This window comes from Arachis ipaensis, chromosome B5, assembly GCF_059453495.1.
Source record: "Arachis ipaensis isolate K30076 ecotype BB chromosome B5, ASM5945349v1, whole genome shotgun sequence".
NCBI lineage: Eukaryota > Viridiplantae > Streptophyta > Magnoliopsida > Fabales > Fabaceae > Arachis > Arachis ipaensis.
The window spans coordinates 124,401,770-124,419,209 of record NC_142440.1 but is presented as its reverse complement, the minus strand read 5'-3'; the positions used below and the strand labels follow the sequence as shown (position 1 = coordinate 124,419,209).

The 17,440-nt window shown below is 37.0% G+C and overlaps 3 protein-coding genes across 4 annotated transcripts; 1 reads left to right on the top strand and 2 right to left on the bottom strand.

The window, feature by feature from the left end:
* Positions 1-2,853: 2,853 nt before the first annotated feature.
* On the bottom strand, positions 2,854-7,889 carry LOC107643857 (nicotinamide adenine dinucleotide transporter 1, chloroplastic). Of its 2 annotated transcripts, none has more exons than XM_088488958.1 (9): positions 7,419-7,889; positions 7,247-7,330; positions 6,791-6,897; positions 5,598-5,646; positions 5,350-5,459; positions 4,658-4,752; positions 3,900-3,988; positions 3,697-3,791; positions 2,854-3,423 (listed from the first exon to the last, which is right to left on the bottom strand). In XM_088488958.1, the coding sequence occupies exons 1-9, from the start codon at positions 7,498-7,500 to the stop codon at positions 3,031-3,033; spliced, it is 1,104 nt and encodes a 367-aa protein (XP_088345084.1). In that variant the 5' UTR covers positions 7,501-7,889; the 3' UTR covers positions 2,854-3,030. The 2 variants fall into 2 exon arrangements, with proteins under 2 accessions (XP_088345084.1, XP_088345085.1); XM_088488959.1 differs by having other exon boundaries at positions 6,791-6,893; positions 7,419-7,886.
* A 3,646-nt stretch (positions 7,890-11,535) lies between these two features.
* Positions 11,536-13,416, top strand: LOC148565667 (uncharacterized). Its single transcript, XM_088487210.1, has 4 exons — positions 11,536-11,635; positions 11,812-11,870; positions 11,985-12,231; positions 12,857-13,416. Exons 1-4 carry the CDS (start codon positions 11,536-11,538, stop codon positions 13,414-13,416), a joined length of 966 nt encoding a protein of 321 aa, XP_088343336.1.
* A 714-nt stretch (positions 13,417-14,130) lies between these two features.
* LOC148565666 (protein MAINTENANCE OF MERISTEMS-like) lies at positions 14,131-15,355 on the bottom strand. The gene is made up of 5 exons (XM_088487209.1): positions 15,293-15,355; positions 14,950-15,211; positions 14,688-14,886; positions 14,485-14,572; positions 14,131-14,382 (listed from the first exon to the last, which is right to left on the bottom strand). The coding sequence occupies exons 1-5, from the start codon at positions 15,353-15,355 to the stop codon at positions 14,131-14,133; spliced, it is 864 nt and encodes a 287-aa protein (XP_088343335.1).
* Positions 15,356-17,440: the final 2,085 nt, after the last annotated feature.

Sequence of the window (17,440 nt, the reverse complement as noted above, 5' to 3'; positions counted from 1 at the left end):
ATTCAAGCAACAAACAATGAACAACAAATTTTACAGGCAAGATTTACAATATTATTCAGCACCACAATCATAAGCTACTAACAAAAATATTAACTGGAATTAAACCACACCTCAAAAACTTCATTGGATTCAAATTTAAAATCCACTTCGCTCTGGTTCAGCAGACAATCTGAAGTTGAATAATCCATTATCTTCAAAACGATTTCAGAGCTTGATTTCAGAAACAATAGAAATCGAGAAAAATGAAGAAAGAGAACACAGAGAGAAACGCAAGTAAACGGCGAAGGAGAACGCAGAGAGAAACACACGAAAGAGATCGAAGAGAGAAGGCAAGAAAACGCAGAAGAAATTCGAAAAAGAAAATGACATCCTTTCGAAAAAAGAAGTTATATATTCACGCGTTGATTGATTGAAAAATCTGTTAAGGAGACGCATGGACTAGACGTGACAGAAGAGGCGCGTTTTAGGGGTAAGTGAGTATATAGACTTGTAAGACTTGTATAGCAAAAGGGCTTGTATATAGAGATTAATTCTTAAATTTGAGGATAAAAGAAATTAATGTCCTTTTATATTATTTGAAACTGATTTATCTAATTAACTATTATGTTAATATTTATTTTTTAAGTATTAATTTATTTGAAACAAAATTATTAAAAATTAATTTGGAGTATTATTATTACTGCATGTTCATCCGTTAGTTAAAATAAAACAAATTCAGTTAATATTAAATTAATGTTATTTTTGTCAATTATTTTTTTAAGTTGTTCAAACAATTTAACAATGTTTTAATTATTTTTTAAAAAATATATATTAAATTTATGTGTGCAATTAATTTATTCTAAAAATACAATAAAGAATATTCTAATAATAAAACTTATTTTTTAAATACAATAAAAAAAGAATTTTAACATTAAAAGAGTTTAAAAAAATATATATAAAGAATAAAGTGTATTTAATATCTAAAAAAAGTATCTCACTCTTCCCCTTCTATTCACCCATACTCATCTTTAAGAATGAGTTTCATGTTGTTTCATAATTCTTTTTCTCTTTTTCTTAATAAAAATAACATTCCGTAATTAAACTATTAAAGTGTATTAACTCTTCTAACTATAATTCTACTTTCTCTTTCTTAAGTCATCTTGCATATTTGCAAACACTCACATTATGTGTGTGTTGTTTTGTTTGTGAATAAAAAAAAAAATATCACTCCTTGTTGAAAAAGGACGTGGACTATTATAGTATCCAAAACTCAATCTTAGGAGGTTAAATTAGTGCAATTAAAACTTCAAAAGTCAAATTGAAATACAGACTCAATCTCAAATATCATTTTGAAACTTTAGTCCTACTTAACAACATGGCCTTGTTCGCAGGTTCAAGTCCAAATTAAAATCCCGCCACTCCCCTCTTTCTCTAGAGGGATAAGTATTGTTTTGGTCCCTAACGTTTAGGATTGGAATCAAATTCGTCCCAAACATTATTTTGGATTTAAAATCGTCCCCAACGTTTTAAAACCATATTAAAATCATCCTTTTTAATAAATTTTTTTTCTAAATGACAAAAATGCCCCTTTTTCACCAACTCACTTCTTCTTCTTCCTTTTTCACCAGTCCACTTCTTCTTCTTCCTTTTTCACCTTCCATCATTAACAAAATTCAAAACTACAAATCCTTCTTCTTCTTTCTTTTTCCATTAACAAAATTAAGGGTTGTGATAAACATCAAATTCTTCAAATCCAACAACAACCACATATTCAGAATTAAAAAAAAAAACAAAAAGAATGAAAAAAGAAACAGCATCAAGCAATTCAAATCTTCTTCTTCTTCTTCTTCAAATTCTTCAAATCCAACAACAACAACCACAGATTCAGAATTAAAAAAAAAAAACAAAAAGAATGAAAAAAGCAACAGCATCAAGCAATTCAGATCCTCTTCTTTTTCTTCTTCAAATTCTTCAAATTCAGAAACAACATTAGAACAAAACAAAAGCAAAAATTATTCTTCAAATCCAACAAGAACAACAATAGATTCAGATTTAAAAAAAAACAGAAAATTAAAAAGGTAACAGCAATCCAGAAACAAGAACATAACAAAAACAAGAACAAAGATTAGAGAAGGTGGTTGCAGTAGCAGCAGCGACGAAGGGAGAGGAGTAGCTCAACGTCAACCTCCTTCAGCCTCGATGGAAACCACTGCAAGATTTGTGATGAATTTGAAAATTAGGTTTTGTGATGAATTTGAAAATTAGGGATTCTAATAAATAAGAACGGGAATTAGGAACTTGAATCTTAACTTACCTATGATGGCAGTGACGGTGGAGTTGCGTGGTGGTGGTGGTAGTAAATCTGGATAGCGGAGATCAAGGAGGGAAGAGAAAGGGAGGCGTAGCGGTGATGCTGGAAACGCGAGCAACACGACCACCACCACCACTACCACCTCTCCGACGACGACGAGAAACAAGAGGCGAGGGCAAGGTCCAAGTGCAGTGAGACAACGCAAGGCGAGGCAAGGGTAAGGCGCGGTGAAGCAAGGACGAGGGGAAAGTCGAGGCGCGGCGCAGCGAGACGAGGTCGAGGAGGAGGGCGTCAGCGTCGGCGACAGAGAGACTTTTTTTCTCTCCTCTCTCTATCTGAGTCTCTACTCGCTTCTCTCTCTCTTCTCTGAAGAATGAGACTGAGAAGAAATGAAGAACAAAGAAGCAAGGTTGCTTCTCTCTTTGTGATACAAGGGTAAAATCGTCCAAAAGGACGATTTTACCTCTAAATAAAACGTTGGGGACGATTTTAAATCCAAAATAATGTTTGGGACGAATTTGATTCCGACCCTAAACGTCAAGGACCAAAACAATACTTATCCCTTCTCTAGAACATGCCTTATTCTTTCTCATTTTTTGCAACTTTTATTAACATAATTAACAATTCTGTTAAAGCCAAGGTCTAGCATGCAGCAAAGAATTTCAGAGCCACAAAGTTATAAATTAAATGTGAGAAATATAAGGAAAAAAAAAAACTAACAAACATAAAAAAATGCCTAATCAGTGTCGTGTTAGCTGCTCTTTGTTTCCCAAAGGAATTGATGAGCCTGTCTTGTTAGACTGAGATGGTGATGGCCCCATCTCAGAGGAGTCATTCTTAATGATGTTACTTCCTTCTTCCTGGGGCTTGTTAAGTGCCTTGGGTTTCGGACAGCTTTGCGGATAACCCTTGTTCTCCGGTATAACCCGCAACAAGAACCGATGTATCATCTCGTAACTGGTGAAGGTAATAACAGCAGATGGAGTTGTTCTTAACAGATTGGTTGCGCAACCGCGATAAAAACCCGGAATGCCTTCTTTATGGAAAACCTTCTTAGTACAATCTATAACCCCTTCATAATGGACCCCCATGTTTTTGGCCTGGCCTTGCTCTTGCAGCCTTGATCGTATCACCTGGAAATGCGGATTACCAAGGGAGCAACATTCACATAAGAAACAACACAGATTACTTGTAGGTTATTTGTAATGCTAGGAAATTATCTTTCAGTCAACATCAGCCAATTTTTTCAAATAATTTATTTATCTTAAATTCTAGACCTAAATCATAAATCTTGAACCCTAAACTCTAAAGTTGGCTAATGCTGACTAACTGAAAGTTGGTTTTGCTATACTTTCTCATTCTGCACATATCTTCAATCCACAGCAATTTAGCCAGGTCATGCATACCTCATGCGGATAAGTCATTACGGAGGCAAGTACTTTTGAAATTGATGATGCAATGGCAACACTTCCAGGACTAAGCTTGTCAACAGTTGTATTATCTGTAATATTAGAAATTTTCATTTTGATTAGTTACGCATTGAAAAGAAAAAAGAACCATGTTTTGAGGATCAATGTATAAATAAATAATTGACAGTTAGCATAATAACCTTTTTTTGCCATGTATGACTTGATACTTTCATATGCTGGGAATTGAATTGCAACATGACTTACACCAGCCAATGAAGGCATAATGCCACTGTTAACAAGAATAAAGTATCATTATAACCAAGTGTACAAGAAGCAGACTTTGGGTTATTAAAACTTTAAACACCCTTTTTCCCTTTAAATCATTAGTTTGATATAGTTAAACCATTGAATAAAATCCAAAGAAAATTATTCTAATTGACCAATTGTTGAATTTTATCTTAAAATCATCAAGATCTTGCATATCAAATTTTGAAATTTTCAAAATTCAAAAAAAAAAAAAAAAGAAATAAAAAATGCAATCAAATAATTGATACTTCATTCACCAAAATAAAGAGATTTTGATACTCCTGTTTTCCTTCAAGATTACACTACCAGAACAATTCTTTACATCCAGATTTCATGCAGGACTGTACCTCTATGATTTATCCCTCATTAACCAATTAATAATCATCACATTAAAATGATATGGCATAATTATTGTAATTCCCCTAACAAAATTGAGACCTCCATATTTTCATCAAATATAATGATGACCTAGAGAATATCTCATATCCTCTATATTATTATTTTTTTCCGCATTTACTGCACAATTAAAAGGCTAAAAGTGAAGCAACAACCAATGCTAAAAAAATTACATATAAATGCATAGACTTTTAACATATATCAACCTCAATTACATAAAATAGACCAACATATAAATTAGAGTTAAGAAACTAACCTATATAGTCCTCGCAAGCCTTCTTCACGGGTAATCCTTGTCAAAGCAGACAGAACACTTTTGTAAGGAACAACATTCGGCCTCATTCCTTGTGTCTAACCAATATTGGAAAATATGAATCAATGTCAAAAATAAACTTAAGTTAAACAGAGAGAGGTACAAGTACAAGCATTAGATAAAGATTTATTTCTAATTGTTGAAGCATAAAGATTATGAGATTAATGAGCTGTAATTAAAGCTCATAGCTCACTTACATGCATCACATCCACTTGCACCTAAAAGAGCTGCAAATCACAACTTACCTCACCCACTTGCACAACTAACTCAGCACACACTCAATCTGAGTTGTAATGAGCTGTTTTGTTGTCCATAATTTGGACCTATAGATAAGGCTCTGTGTTGTAGTTTAAATATAGCAGAAATAACATTTTTCTTCTTTCATCTCTAACCCTAAAGTCATCAGACATAAAAATAGAACAAGATACATCTACAACCTTCTCAAGTAAAGTTTAATCAATCAGCTGGGACAGCAAACGAATCAAGGAATAACTTAGCTAAAAATCAGTTTGAAACAAAATAATGTGAAAGATTGATAATAAACGGAAGGAAGAAAAATAAAAGAGCCAACCATTTAGACTTTTACTTTATATATATATTTTGCTAGATTACAATCACAAGAAACACTAACTTACTTGGAGCCTTGTCTTAACAACCCACAATGGGTTTGTAGAAATCGCTGTTGCTGCCCCAGCACCAGCAGCAGCTATAATGTTTCTAATAGTTGTGAGTTCATTGCTACCATCTGCAATAGTATTACCAGGAAAAGAAAAATCTAATCAATCCAGCAAAAATTTCAAGTAAACATCTAAATAAACCCAAATTATAAAAGACAGGACTCTAGTAATAAAATCCTAATGACTTAAAAAAGAATAGAATTTACCCTGTGAACGAAGCAGTCCCTTTAGTTGCTCATAAACTGTGAAGTAAACCTGTCATTTGAATAGAATTTATGTTATTTGAAAATATGAGCTTTGAAAAGATACTTTTAGAAACGTGTGATCAAAGAAATAAAAGCATGATGATTTATTTTAGTAGTAGAAAATAACCCAATAGTTTGATTAATATAGCCAACCAACCACCTATTCATAGAAGGCTTTTGCCAATTTGTTGTATCTTCTTATATAAGAAATGTGACTAATCATTAATTAATAGTTTTGAAAGAAATTTTATCGACAATGTATATGAAAGTGGAAAATAGATGTTCATTGGTGTTCCAGAAGTTGATGCAACAATATGTGCTACGTTATAGAGCTAGGGGGATTGCACGAAACATTCCACCGGCAAGAAGGCAAAAATCCATAGAAATCTTGTGTTTTTTTTTTTATTTTTTTCTATTTTTATTTCTTTTAAATTCATTTATGAGTAAGCTATGAGTACCAAAATCAGAGAGATACTTGAGTGGAGAAAACAAGACAACAGAACGTGGAATATGAGCAAGAGCTTGCCAGCACCTAAAGATCACTGACTACACCATCACCAAACTAAGCTAATCAAACACATAGAAAAAGTTTAATAACCCACCCACCCACAAAAAAAGAAAAGAACATGGAAAAAAGATAAACCCACCAAATTAGTTGTTAGTTGTGGGTTTATTCTTCCAATCTTCTCAAAAGAGTTAATTCAGTAGACAAGTATCGTGAAAGAGTACCTTAAGGGCTAAAAATAATGGAGCTAATTTTGAACAACAATAACTTGAAATGGATAAGGAGTTAAGTTATACAAGTAGCCACGAGTTTATGACCATTACAATTTCTCTAACTGAAATTTCTCTAACTGATTTTCTGTTAAATTAACTGCAAAAACTTTATTGTATCTTCTCCTAAACAATCATGGAGAAAGAACATAACAACGGATCCCGTTACAAAACGAAGTGTAGAAAGGGAAAACCAAAAAAAGAATTGCAGCAATAATAACTGGTATATTAACAAGTTAGTGAAGAGTGAATACCTTAACTTAATGAGAATTATATGAGAATTAAGCATTGATATAGAAACGGTCATTAGTTATACATTTATCACAACAACCATTGATCAGAGAATGAAAATGTAGGCATGTAGGGAAAAAGAAACTCACTGCCCAGTTTGGTAGTAAAGCCAGTATTGTTGGTGAAAGCCCACGGTACATTCCCCTAACACCTTCGTTTCTTACTATATTCTTCAGGCTCATGATGATTACACTACCTAGGAGAACAGAAAAAGTCATGCTCGAGAACCAATCACTCAACAAAATAACATGATTAATTCATTATATTAGAGAGAGAGAGAGAGAGAGAGGGGGGGGGGGGGGGGATGAACTAAGACAATAACCATAAAGATTTCAGCTCCAAGCTGATGAACCAAACTTACATCAAATTGATGAATTGACATGAGTCAGTTGTCCATATTCTATTTCTACCACCCGTTCTGGGTCTTAACAGAACTTCATTAATTATCAATCATGCAAAGACTACTATATGTATATTTATATTTCTGTCTAAGTGATAGTATGCAAACACAACCTAAGCAATTTCTGAGAGTACAAAAATGCTACCTTTATGTGAAGGAGGAAGACCATGGACTTGTAACCTTGTTTTGATCACATCCAACGGACACACAAACGTAGCTGCTATGGCCCCTGCATCATTCAAACAAGTTAATAGAACAATTAGAAGTGACCAAAAGAAATATTGAATTAAATGAAAAAATAAGAAAGAGAAGGTTACCAGCAGAAGCACCAGCAGCAGCGTTGGATATTAAAGCCCTGGCGTTGTGACTAGCACCAGAAGTTTGTTCATTGCTACTCATATTAGAATCTGGAAATAATGACCTTATAATGCAATTCAACAAAGTTGGTTAACGAATCGAAGGAATAAAGAGGGGAATTCTCATTGGCAGATCTTTAAGAATTTGATTCTTTATATAAGATTCGGTGTGTTGAAAACGGGGTTTGATGGTAAGGATTTTGGGGTTAACGTGAGTGAAGGGTTTGTTTGTTTGTTTGATTACGCGGTGGATTGGTGTTCTAAGAAGAGGAAAGTCGTGTGACCGTGCAACGTACTCTCATTGAAGGTTGAAAGACCATGGAAAATTGTTAGGCTCTTTCTTTCTACCCCTTTTCTTCAGGGGTCTATGGGGTGAGCCTTGGGGATTGGGGGAGAACCGGATGCCAAAAGGTTGGGAATCTTGATTTCGCTGCGTTTTCCGTAGGCTCAAATTTAAATCGGTCCAAAATTTAAATTAAAAATTGATTAAAATAAATTGTATAAATCAGATTAAATTTTAAATTTATTTTGCAAAACCAATCCAATCTATCCAAATAACATAATGTTCGATAATATTATTATTTTATTATTATATTTATAATTTTATTTATAATATATTTAGTTTGTTATATATTTTTATATTATTTATATATTATTATTGTTTATATATTATTATTATTATTATAAATATTTTTATTATATATTTAAAAATTATAGAATTCGCTAAGAATAAGATGAACTTGCTATTTTTTATAGAGTCGAACTTGTCCAAATATAAAAAAAAAATCGTATTTAAAAAATTAAAGTCTAAATATCATGTTTAAAGAAATAATATAATTTTTTTATTTAAAAAAAAAAATCCAAAGCCAATGGTTCCCTCATAATTTACCATCAAACAAAATCAATAACATTTGAAGTAAATTTACATCGGAAATCTTCAATAACTTTTATCAATTCGATCCTAAGTTACAATAACCTATTATGAGATCGATCCGTTGAGTTTAATTTGATAGACTTAACAAATTTTACACGACCTTCTAATTAGGTTCATACATTTACCTATTTTAAATTTAAAAATTAATTATTTTATTAATATAATAATATATAATTGGTTATTTTTATAAAAGTCTTTCATATTGATAATATATGAAATGAAATTCTATATAATTATACTAAATATTAATAAGATTAAAATATAACTACTCATGTTTATGTATGTTTTAAACTTTTATTTTAAATATTCTCTCTCTCCCTATAATTTTATTAAAATTTCAATTAAATTTTTATATTTTTTTTAATTAAATCTTCGTACCATTTTGTAATTAAATTTCTATTAATAATAAACGTTAAAAAATATTTATATAATATATATTTATTAATTTACCTAAACTCTCTATTTGTGAGAAGATAGAAAAATCATAGTACTTTCTTCTTAGACAAGGTTCACTGTTTTTATCTCCACTTATTTTACCAACAAACTTTTTTTTCTATAGCAAAATTTGGTCATAATTAACACAAATTTAAAATCAAAATTTTTGTCAAAAAAATAAATAAAAATATACTTAAAAATTTACACCATACTTCACTTTGTTTTCATGTGTATTTAGATATAATTGTGACCACTATGTAAATTTTGAGGTGCATTTGTAGTATGATCAGAAGCATAACTCTTCCCATAACATAATTAGTTAATTAGAAGTAGAACGTATCAAAACTCATAAAGAGAAATTTTTTTAGTACAATCAAAATTTTTTTTAGTATAATCAGTAAACAAAAGTAAAATGAAGTTGAAGCAGAAGCAAAAGTAAACAGCACCATAAACATGGAAAACCAATCCAAAACCCAGAGACAACAAGCAATGGACAACGAGCAATAATGACCGAATCTGAGACGCTGAACAATAAAAGACGAATCTGAGACAATGAGCAATGGACGGTGACAATGGACGGGAGCGGAGCAGCTCGTCTGCTCTCCAACGATGATCACAACAATGGCATCACTCTTCACCGCAGTGACAAACCCAGAAGATTTATGTTAGGGGACGAAAATAATAAACATTATTACTGTCAAAAGATATATTAATTCAAATTTAAAAAAATAAAAGTGCACATTAATTATTCAAATACAAAAAAACTAAAAATTACATATAATAAAATAAGATGAAAGATATTTTTTAAAATATTTTTTCATTACTATTTCTAAAAATAAAAAAAATATATTTTAAATTAGTAAATTGATCAATTGACTTTAAAAATTTATATGTAACATAATTACATATAATAAAATAGAACAAAAGATAACAAATAAATAATAAGGATCACTAAATTGAGAATAAAATAAAATATATAAATTTATGAAGAGAATAAAAAATTAGATTAATACCTAAATTATAATTATTTGAATTAAAATTTACAATTGAAAATATCAAAAAGAGAAACAATAAAATTGAAAGATACATAGAGTTATAGAGAGTTATATAAAAAAAATAAAATATTTAAAATTTACCTTTTGATGAAGAGAAGATGACTACTAAAAAAGGAATAAAAAATAAGGTTGAAAATATGAAACTAAGAAGAGGGTTTAAGAGAATAAAGGAGTGGTGACTGGCTGAGATTTGAGAATGGGAGAAAACTAAATTTGATTAAGTTAAGTAAAAGTCAAAATGATAAAAAGATAAAGTGAATTTGGAGCTTTAAATAATCAGACATAATTTATTTGTAGTGGAGTCATTTAAAATTTAAAATGGAAGCATATTATATATGTATATTTTTTTAAAAAGAAATTGAAATGGGAGTGGGGCAAGTGCCCCTATTGTAGTACGTAGGTCCGTGCCTGTTCCACCGCATTCTTCTTCCGTCGCCTCCACCCTTCTATTTCTTCCTTACAACGCGATCTCCTTTCGCAATCTCTCCCTTGTTCTGACTTTCTCTCTCTTCCATCATTCTAAGTCTTCCTCCCTCTCTCTGTGGCAATGGCACGACGGAGAACAATCGGCAACTGTGGCAGTGGCATCCCTTTCTTCTCTTCTTGCTTCTTCCATCCACTGATGCCACATTTTCTTCCTGCTCTTTTTTCTTCCTTTCTTCTTCTTTCTTTTTTCATCCCCTTTTCTGTAAGTGTGAAAGAAAGTTAAGGGCTCTTTTATAATTTAAGAAATGAGGAGTATTGTCTTTTAGGTTTTTTCGTTTTATGTATGGTATATTCACTTTATTTAATAGAATATTATGTTAACTTTAATATTTTTGTCATGGTATAGACTTAATTACAAAATTTAATAAGATATAGGAATCTAATTAAAAAAAATTAAGAACTTAATTGAAAATTTAGTAAAACTATATAGATAGATAAAATAACTAAACCTAAACATTTATATTACTACCAATTCTAATTTATATAAAAATGTGACAAATTATTTTAGAATAATATGAAATTTTATAAATAATTCATTTCCTAAAAGATAATTCGGATAAACAGAAATAAAGCATTTCAACTACATGCAATACTTTTATACCACTAGTCACTTTTGAGCTTATATAGTTATATCTTTGCTAGAGCACAAAAAGAAAGTTAGTTTGTTCTTGCTATGATCATGAAACCATAAGCGCATTAAAATATAGATAAAAAGTGAGGTACATGGATCACCATCATTTTTTTTTAAGTAATGGATCATCCATATAGGATAAAGGGTAAAAAACGTAAACAAGCCAAGGGCAGAACAATTTAACACAAATAAGTCAAAGCAAAATCTGATTCATCAATCAACCAAAGCATATTTATATGTAGTTCAAACCTACCTGCTTCGAACTCAGTTTACATGTAATTCGAACCATGTAGATTCGAATTACTCACTGACACCTAAAGCCACATAATTCGAATTCAGCTGATTCGAATTACACATCATCATGTAATTCGAATCATGTTGATTCGAACCACTTCCATGCATGCCATGCAACATAATTTGAAGTGGCTTAATTCGAATTACACAAAGTATATTTCGAACCAGGCTGGTTCGAATTATAAAGGAGCAGAATTGTATATATATGGTGTGGACATGAGTTGCTCTCATTAGAGGGGTAAAATGGCTAGTGGGGAGAGTTTTGTAGTGTTGGTTCACCACAGAGGATCGATTAAGAGGAAAACACGTTTCGGTGTGAAGTTCACTGATAAGGATCCTCTCTGTATTATCGTGAGGCCTACGACTAGGTATGATGACCTTGTTAGCTCTGTACTGCTGAAACTTGGTCTGGAAGGTGTGAAACGGGTTAAGAAGTTTTTCTATCACATTCCAATCACGGTGCTCCAAGAAACCGTGAAGTATGATTGTTTCACGATCGGGAGTGATGAGGACTTGCAGGTCATGTTTCATTGTCGCCGGCAGTTTTTCGAAGTGAGGACACTAGAGCTGTTGGCAAAGTTGGTTGATGTGGTATCCAGCTCGGGGGTTCGAACCGGAATACCCCTACTTTAGCCACGGTAGCCGGTTCTAGCTCCAGACCTGCCGTTTCTTCTTCTTCCGTCCCTGTGTAGGAGCCACACGTCCAGCCTGTCGCCTCCCCTTCGTTCGCTGTTGATCTCAACGGCAGTGTATGCGACGAGGTTAGAACAGGAGAATTTTTGCCGACCTCTTTACAGTGTGCTGCACCGGCTGGGGTTGGATATGGATTGTTGGATGATCCAGAGGACGATGATGTGGAGCCGGATATGATTGCCGATGACAGTGGCGATGATATTGGAGCGAGTGAGCCTACAGGGGCGGGAGGTGGTTCTAGCTCTGGTACACAGCAGTACCCTCCACATTTTTCATCTTTGGACTTGGATGCCATGAGGTAGGAGGGGGGTTCCTGGGTAGCCTACTGGATTTGGCACTAGAGATGCGGAAGGGTCTGCAGGTCTGACAGAGTTCCAGGTTGGTAAGCAATTTCAGGATAAAGATGAGGCCTTGTTAAGTGTCAAGACTTACAGCATCCGCCGAGGGGTACAGTACAAGGTAGTGGAGTCTGACTATCGCCGGTATGTGGGCAAGTGTTCTGAGTTCGGGAATGGGTGCACATGGTTGATTCGACTGAGTCTCCGGCAGCGCAAGGGCATTTGGGAGGTCAAACGGTACAATGGACGGCATACGTGTCTCGCGACCTCCATCTCCAGTGACCACAGGAGTTTGGATTATCATGTGATCTCGACATTCATAATGCCAATGGTTAGGGCTGATGCATCCGTCAGCATCAAGGTGCTCCTAAATGCCATGGCCGCACACTTTGGGTTTAGGCTGACGTACAGGAGGGTCTGGTTGGCGAAGCAGAAGGCTGTTGGCCTCATCTATGGTGACTGGGATGAGTCGTACAACGAGCTCCCTAGGTGGGTGTTAGGAGTCCAGTTGACGATGCTTGGTACTGTTGCAGTCCTTAGGACGACCCCTGTTCGAGTCGGTGGACAGCTGGACGAGTCTCAAGCTTATTTTCACAGACTGTTCTGGACGTTTCCATTGTGTGTCGAGGCATTCCATCATTGCAAGCCGTTGGTTAGTATTGACGGCACCCATCTGTATGGCAAGTATGGGGGAACCTTGCTTGTCGCGATTGCACAGGACGGGAACTCCAACATACTCCATGTTGCATTCGCACTAGTCGAGGGTGAAAATGCTGAGTCCTGGTCCTTCTTTCTCTCCCACCTGCGTCAGCACATGACACCGCAGCCAGGTCTGCTGGTTATATCGGACAGGCATAACGGCATCAAGGCCGCGCTTGAGGCTCCCGACGGAGGATGGCTACCTCAATCTACATACCGGGCATTCTGCATTCGACATGTAGCAGCAAATTTTGCCCTAACCTTCAAGGGCAAAGACGCAAGGAGGCTTCTTGTGAACGCGGCGTACGCTAAGACCGAGGTAGAGTTCGATTACTGGAGACTGATGTGCCGGAGCTCTGACCATGCCGACGGGCCGCATCATCCTCCTTCATGATGGCAGTAATCTCATCTAGAAAGTGTGACCCTCAGAAGTTCGCATCAAGCCCATCACCTGCCAGGAAGTCCGAAAACATCGTCCCCGGGCTAACCCATGGCGTACTCTTCTGAAGTGTCTGGTCATCGGCAGGGACACCAACGAAGTAATCTCCTAGCGGCCCTGACCCAAGTCCACCATCACCCTGGTAATCCCCGTTACCCATACCGGACCCGTACCACTCGCCTCCATGCCCACCATGATGGGGACTAACACCCCCAACTGCAGCATGCCCTTCAGCGTCCCCCCCACGGGTCCGTGCTGATCGTCGTCATCGTCATCACCGTGATCTTTCGCCGCAGCACGCCCTCTCTGTCTACCTCCGTGCCCTCGTCGTCTTCCTCCATGTCGACCATCGGCGTCACCCTCGTCCATAGCCTGGTCTAGCCACCTCCACTCACACTAGCTACGTTGTGTCCCCACACGAGCTCTCCTCTCGACCCGACGCCTATCCGGCACGTCGTCAACATGATCCATATCAGGAACTCGCCCAGCACCCTTTTGCGACACCTCCACAGGAATAGGAACGGCTCTCGGATCCCCCAAATACATCTCTGGTGACAAGAACCTCTTTCCATGCTGACTCTACCACTCCAGGAAGTCATGTGATGGTCCAGGGTCTGCAACAACATCGAACCGGAGAACGTGGTCCGCACGGCTCTTCCAGTGAAGATGTCAGAACTGCAAAGTGGACGGGAACCAACGATCACCGTCTTGCCCGTCCTTCGACATCAGAAAGTCGATGTTCAGGGTGGGCTGCGGACGGGGCTGGACTCCGCCGAATTGCGGTAAAACCCTATCTATCTGATGCCACTCTATCATGGCAAAGTATATCAGTGACGTCATAGACCGCCACATCGCCGTATGCCGAGGCTCTAACACCTCCGGATGCACAACCTGCAGTACCTCGGGGGAGCTATACGGCATCTAGATAAATTGCACAAAGATTCCAACATTGTCAGGCCAATTCATGCTCTAAAATCATAAAGGAGGATTAATTAAATAAACATAGCCGGTTAATATACTCACATCCCTGGGCTGTAACATGTCTATCCTCAGTCTCCACATCTGCACTCTAGGTCCCTTCTCGCTACCGGAAGGGTTGTAACCTGACCACCTACATCTCACATCGGTGTTATAGCTAGTTAAAAGTGTGACAGATTTGTATAACATAACAAGCGTACATGGAATTAACTATTTTAACTTCAAATAGAAAAGTCTGAGTAGGGTACCTCGAGGCCAACGGCCAGCTGCACGTATCATACCTAGCAGGCCTAAACCTAGGAAAGCGCCAAAAGATCCAGGACTGAAGTAACTGAAGTGGGCCCGCTAACTTCACCACATGTCTGTTCGCCACTCGGCACATACACCGGTACAACCATGCTAGTGCTGCAGACCCACAACTGTAGGTATCCATCTCCTCAAGTCTAGCTACATACAGAAGCCATCTGATGTGAATGCGGTTGCCGGACTTGTCGGCAAACAGCTGAGTACCCAACAACATCATGATATAGGCACGAGCAAAGCGCCGCACAGTCTCCTCATCGGCTCCCGCGGGGCACTCCCCAAAAGTCTCCTGGAACCAGGTGCAGTTTACAGCGAACTTCTGAACTTGGTTCAGAGGAGGAATCACTCCAAGAAACTCCTGGAACCACACCCAAGCAGGACGGCCACCCTGGATGTATATCTGGAAATCTGTAAGGCAACCACTGACATAGCGCCCGTCCACTGACAACCCCAACTGGTATGCCACGTCCTGAAGTGTGATCGTGCACTCTCCGAACGGCATGTGGAAGGTGTGCGTTTTCGGACGCCACCGCTCGACGAAGGCACTGACAAGGGGCTCATCTAATCGGAACCATTTATCTTTCAGCCTCACAAGATGGTATAATCCAGCCATCTGCAAGTACGAAACGTATCTCTCATCGAGTCACATGCCCTGCTGCCGCCGCATGCTCGAGATGCAACGTTGAGGCTGCACATTACATGGACAGCATAATTATAACCACTTCCAAAACCACAAACAAAAACAACTAACAACATAAACCACTTATGGAAATGGTGCACGAAATTGTGATCTCAGGCACGACGTCAAAAACTCTGAACGCACGTCTTAATAAATTGTTTTTCATTCACAACTTCGATACAACTAACCAGCAAGTGCACTGGGTCGTCCAAGTAATAAAACCTTACGTGAGTAAGGGTCGATCCCACGGAGATTGTTGGTATGAAGCAAGCTATGGTCACCTTGTAAATCTCAGTCAGGCGGATATAAAATAGTTATGGAGTTTTCGAAAATAGATAATAAAATAAGGATAGAGATACTTATGTAAATCATTGGTGAGAATTTCAGATAAGCGCATAGAGATGCTTTCGTTCCTCTGAACCTCTGCTTTCCTGCTGTCTTCATCCAATCAATCCTACTTCCTTCCATGGCTGGCTTTATATAGGGACATCACCTTTGTCAATGGCTACTTTTGATCCTCTCTGGAAAATGGTCCGATGCGCTGTCACTGCATGGCTAATCGTCTGGAGGCATCACTGTTGTCAATGGCTGCATCCTATCCTCTTGTGAAAATGGTCCAAATGCTCTGTCACAGCACGGCTAATCATTTGAGGTTCTTGATCATACTGGAATAGGATTCACCCTCCTTTTGCGTCTGTCACTACGCCCAGCACTCGCGAGTTTGAAGTTCGTCACAGTCATTCAATCCCAGAGTCCTACTCGGAATACCACAGACAAGGTTTAGACTTTCCGGACTCTCATGAATGCCGCCATCAATCTAGCTTATACCACGAAGATTCCGATTAAGAGATTCAAGAGATAATCATCCAATCTAAGGTGGAACGGAAGTGGTTGTCAGGCACGCGTTCATAGGGAATGATGATGATTGTCACGTTCATCACATTCATGTTGAAGTGCGAATGAATATCTTAGAAGCGGAACAAGTTGAATTGAATAGAAAAATGGTAGTACTTTGCATTAATTCTTGAGGAACAGCAGAGCTCCACACCTTAATCTATGGAGTGTAGAAACTCTACCGTTGAAAATACATAAGTGAAAGGTTCAGGCATGGCTGAATGGCCAGCCTCCATGATCTAAGAACTAGGCGTCCCAAGATGTCAAATACAATAGTAAAAAGTCCTATTTATAATAAACTAGCTACTAGGGTTTACAGAAGTAAGTAATTGATGCATAAATTCACTTCCGGGGCCCACTTGGTGTGTGCTTGGGCTGAGCTTGAATGTTACACGTACAGAGGCTCTTTCTGAAGTTGAATGCCAGGTTGTAACGTATTTCTGGCGTTCAACTCTGGTTTGTGACGTGTTTCTAGCGTTTAACTCCAGACAGCCGCGTAGAACTGGCGTTAAATCCCATTTTGCGTCATCTAACCTCGGCCAAAGTATGGACTATTATATATTTCTGGAAAGCCCTGAATGTCTACTTTCCAACAAAATTGGAAGCGTGCCATTTTGAGTTCTGTAACTCCAGAAAATCCACTTTGAGTGCAGGGAGGTCAGAATCCAACAGCATCAGCAGTCCTTCTTCTACCTCTGAATCTGATTTTTGCTCAAGTCCCTCAATTTCAGCCAGAAAATACCTGAAATCACAGAAAAGTACACAAGCTCATAGTAAATTCTAGAAATGTGAATTTAACATAAAAACTAATGAAACGTCCCTAAAAGTAACCAGATTCTACTAAAAACATACTAAAAACAATGCCAAAAAGCGTATAAATTATCCGCTCATCACAACACCAAACTTAAATTATTGCTTGTCCCCAAGCAACTGAAAATCAAATAGGATAAAAAGAAGAGAATATACTATAAATTCCAAACTATCAATGAAACATAGCTCCAATCAGATGAGCGGGACTTGTAGCTTTTTGCCTCTTGAATAGTTTTGGCATCTCACTTTATCCATTGAGGTTCAGAATGATTGGCATCTGTAGGAACTCAGAGTTCAGATAGTGTTATTGATTCT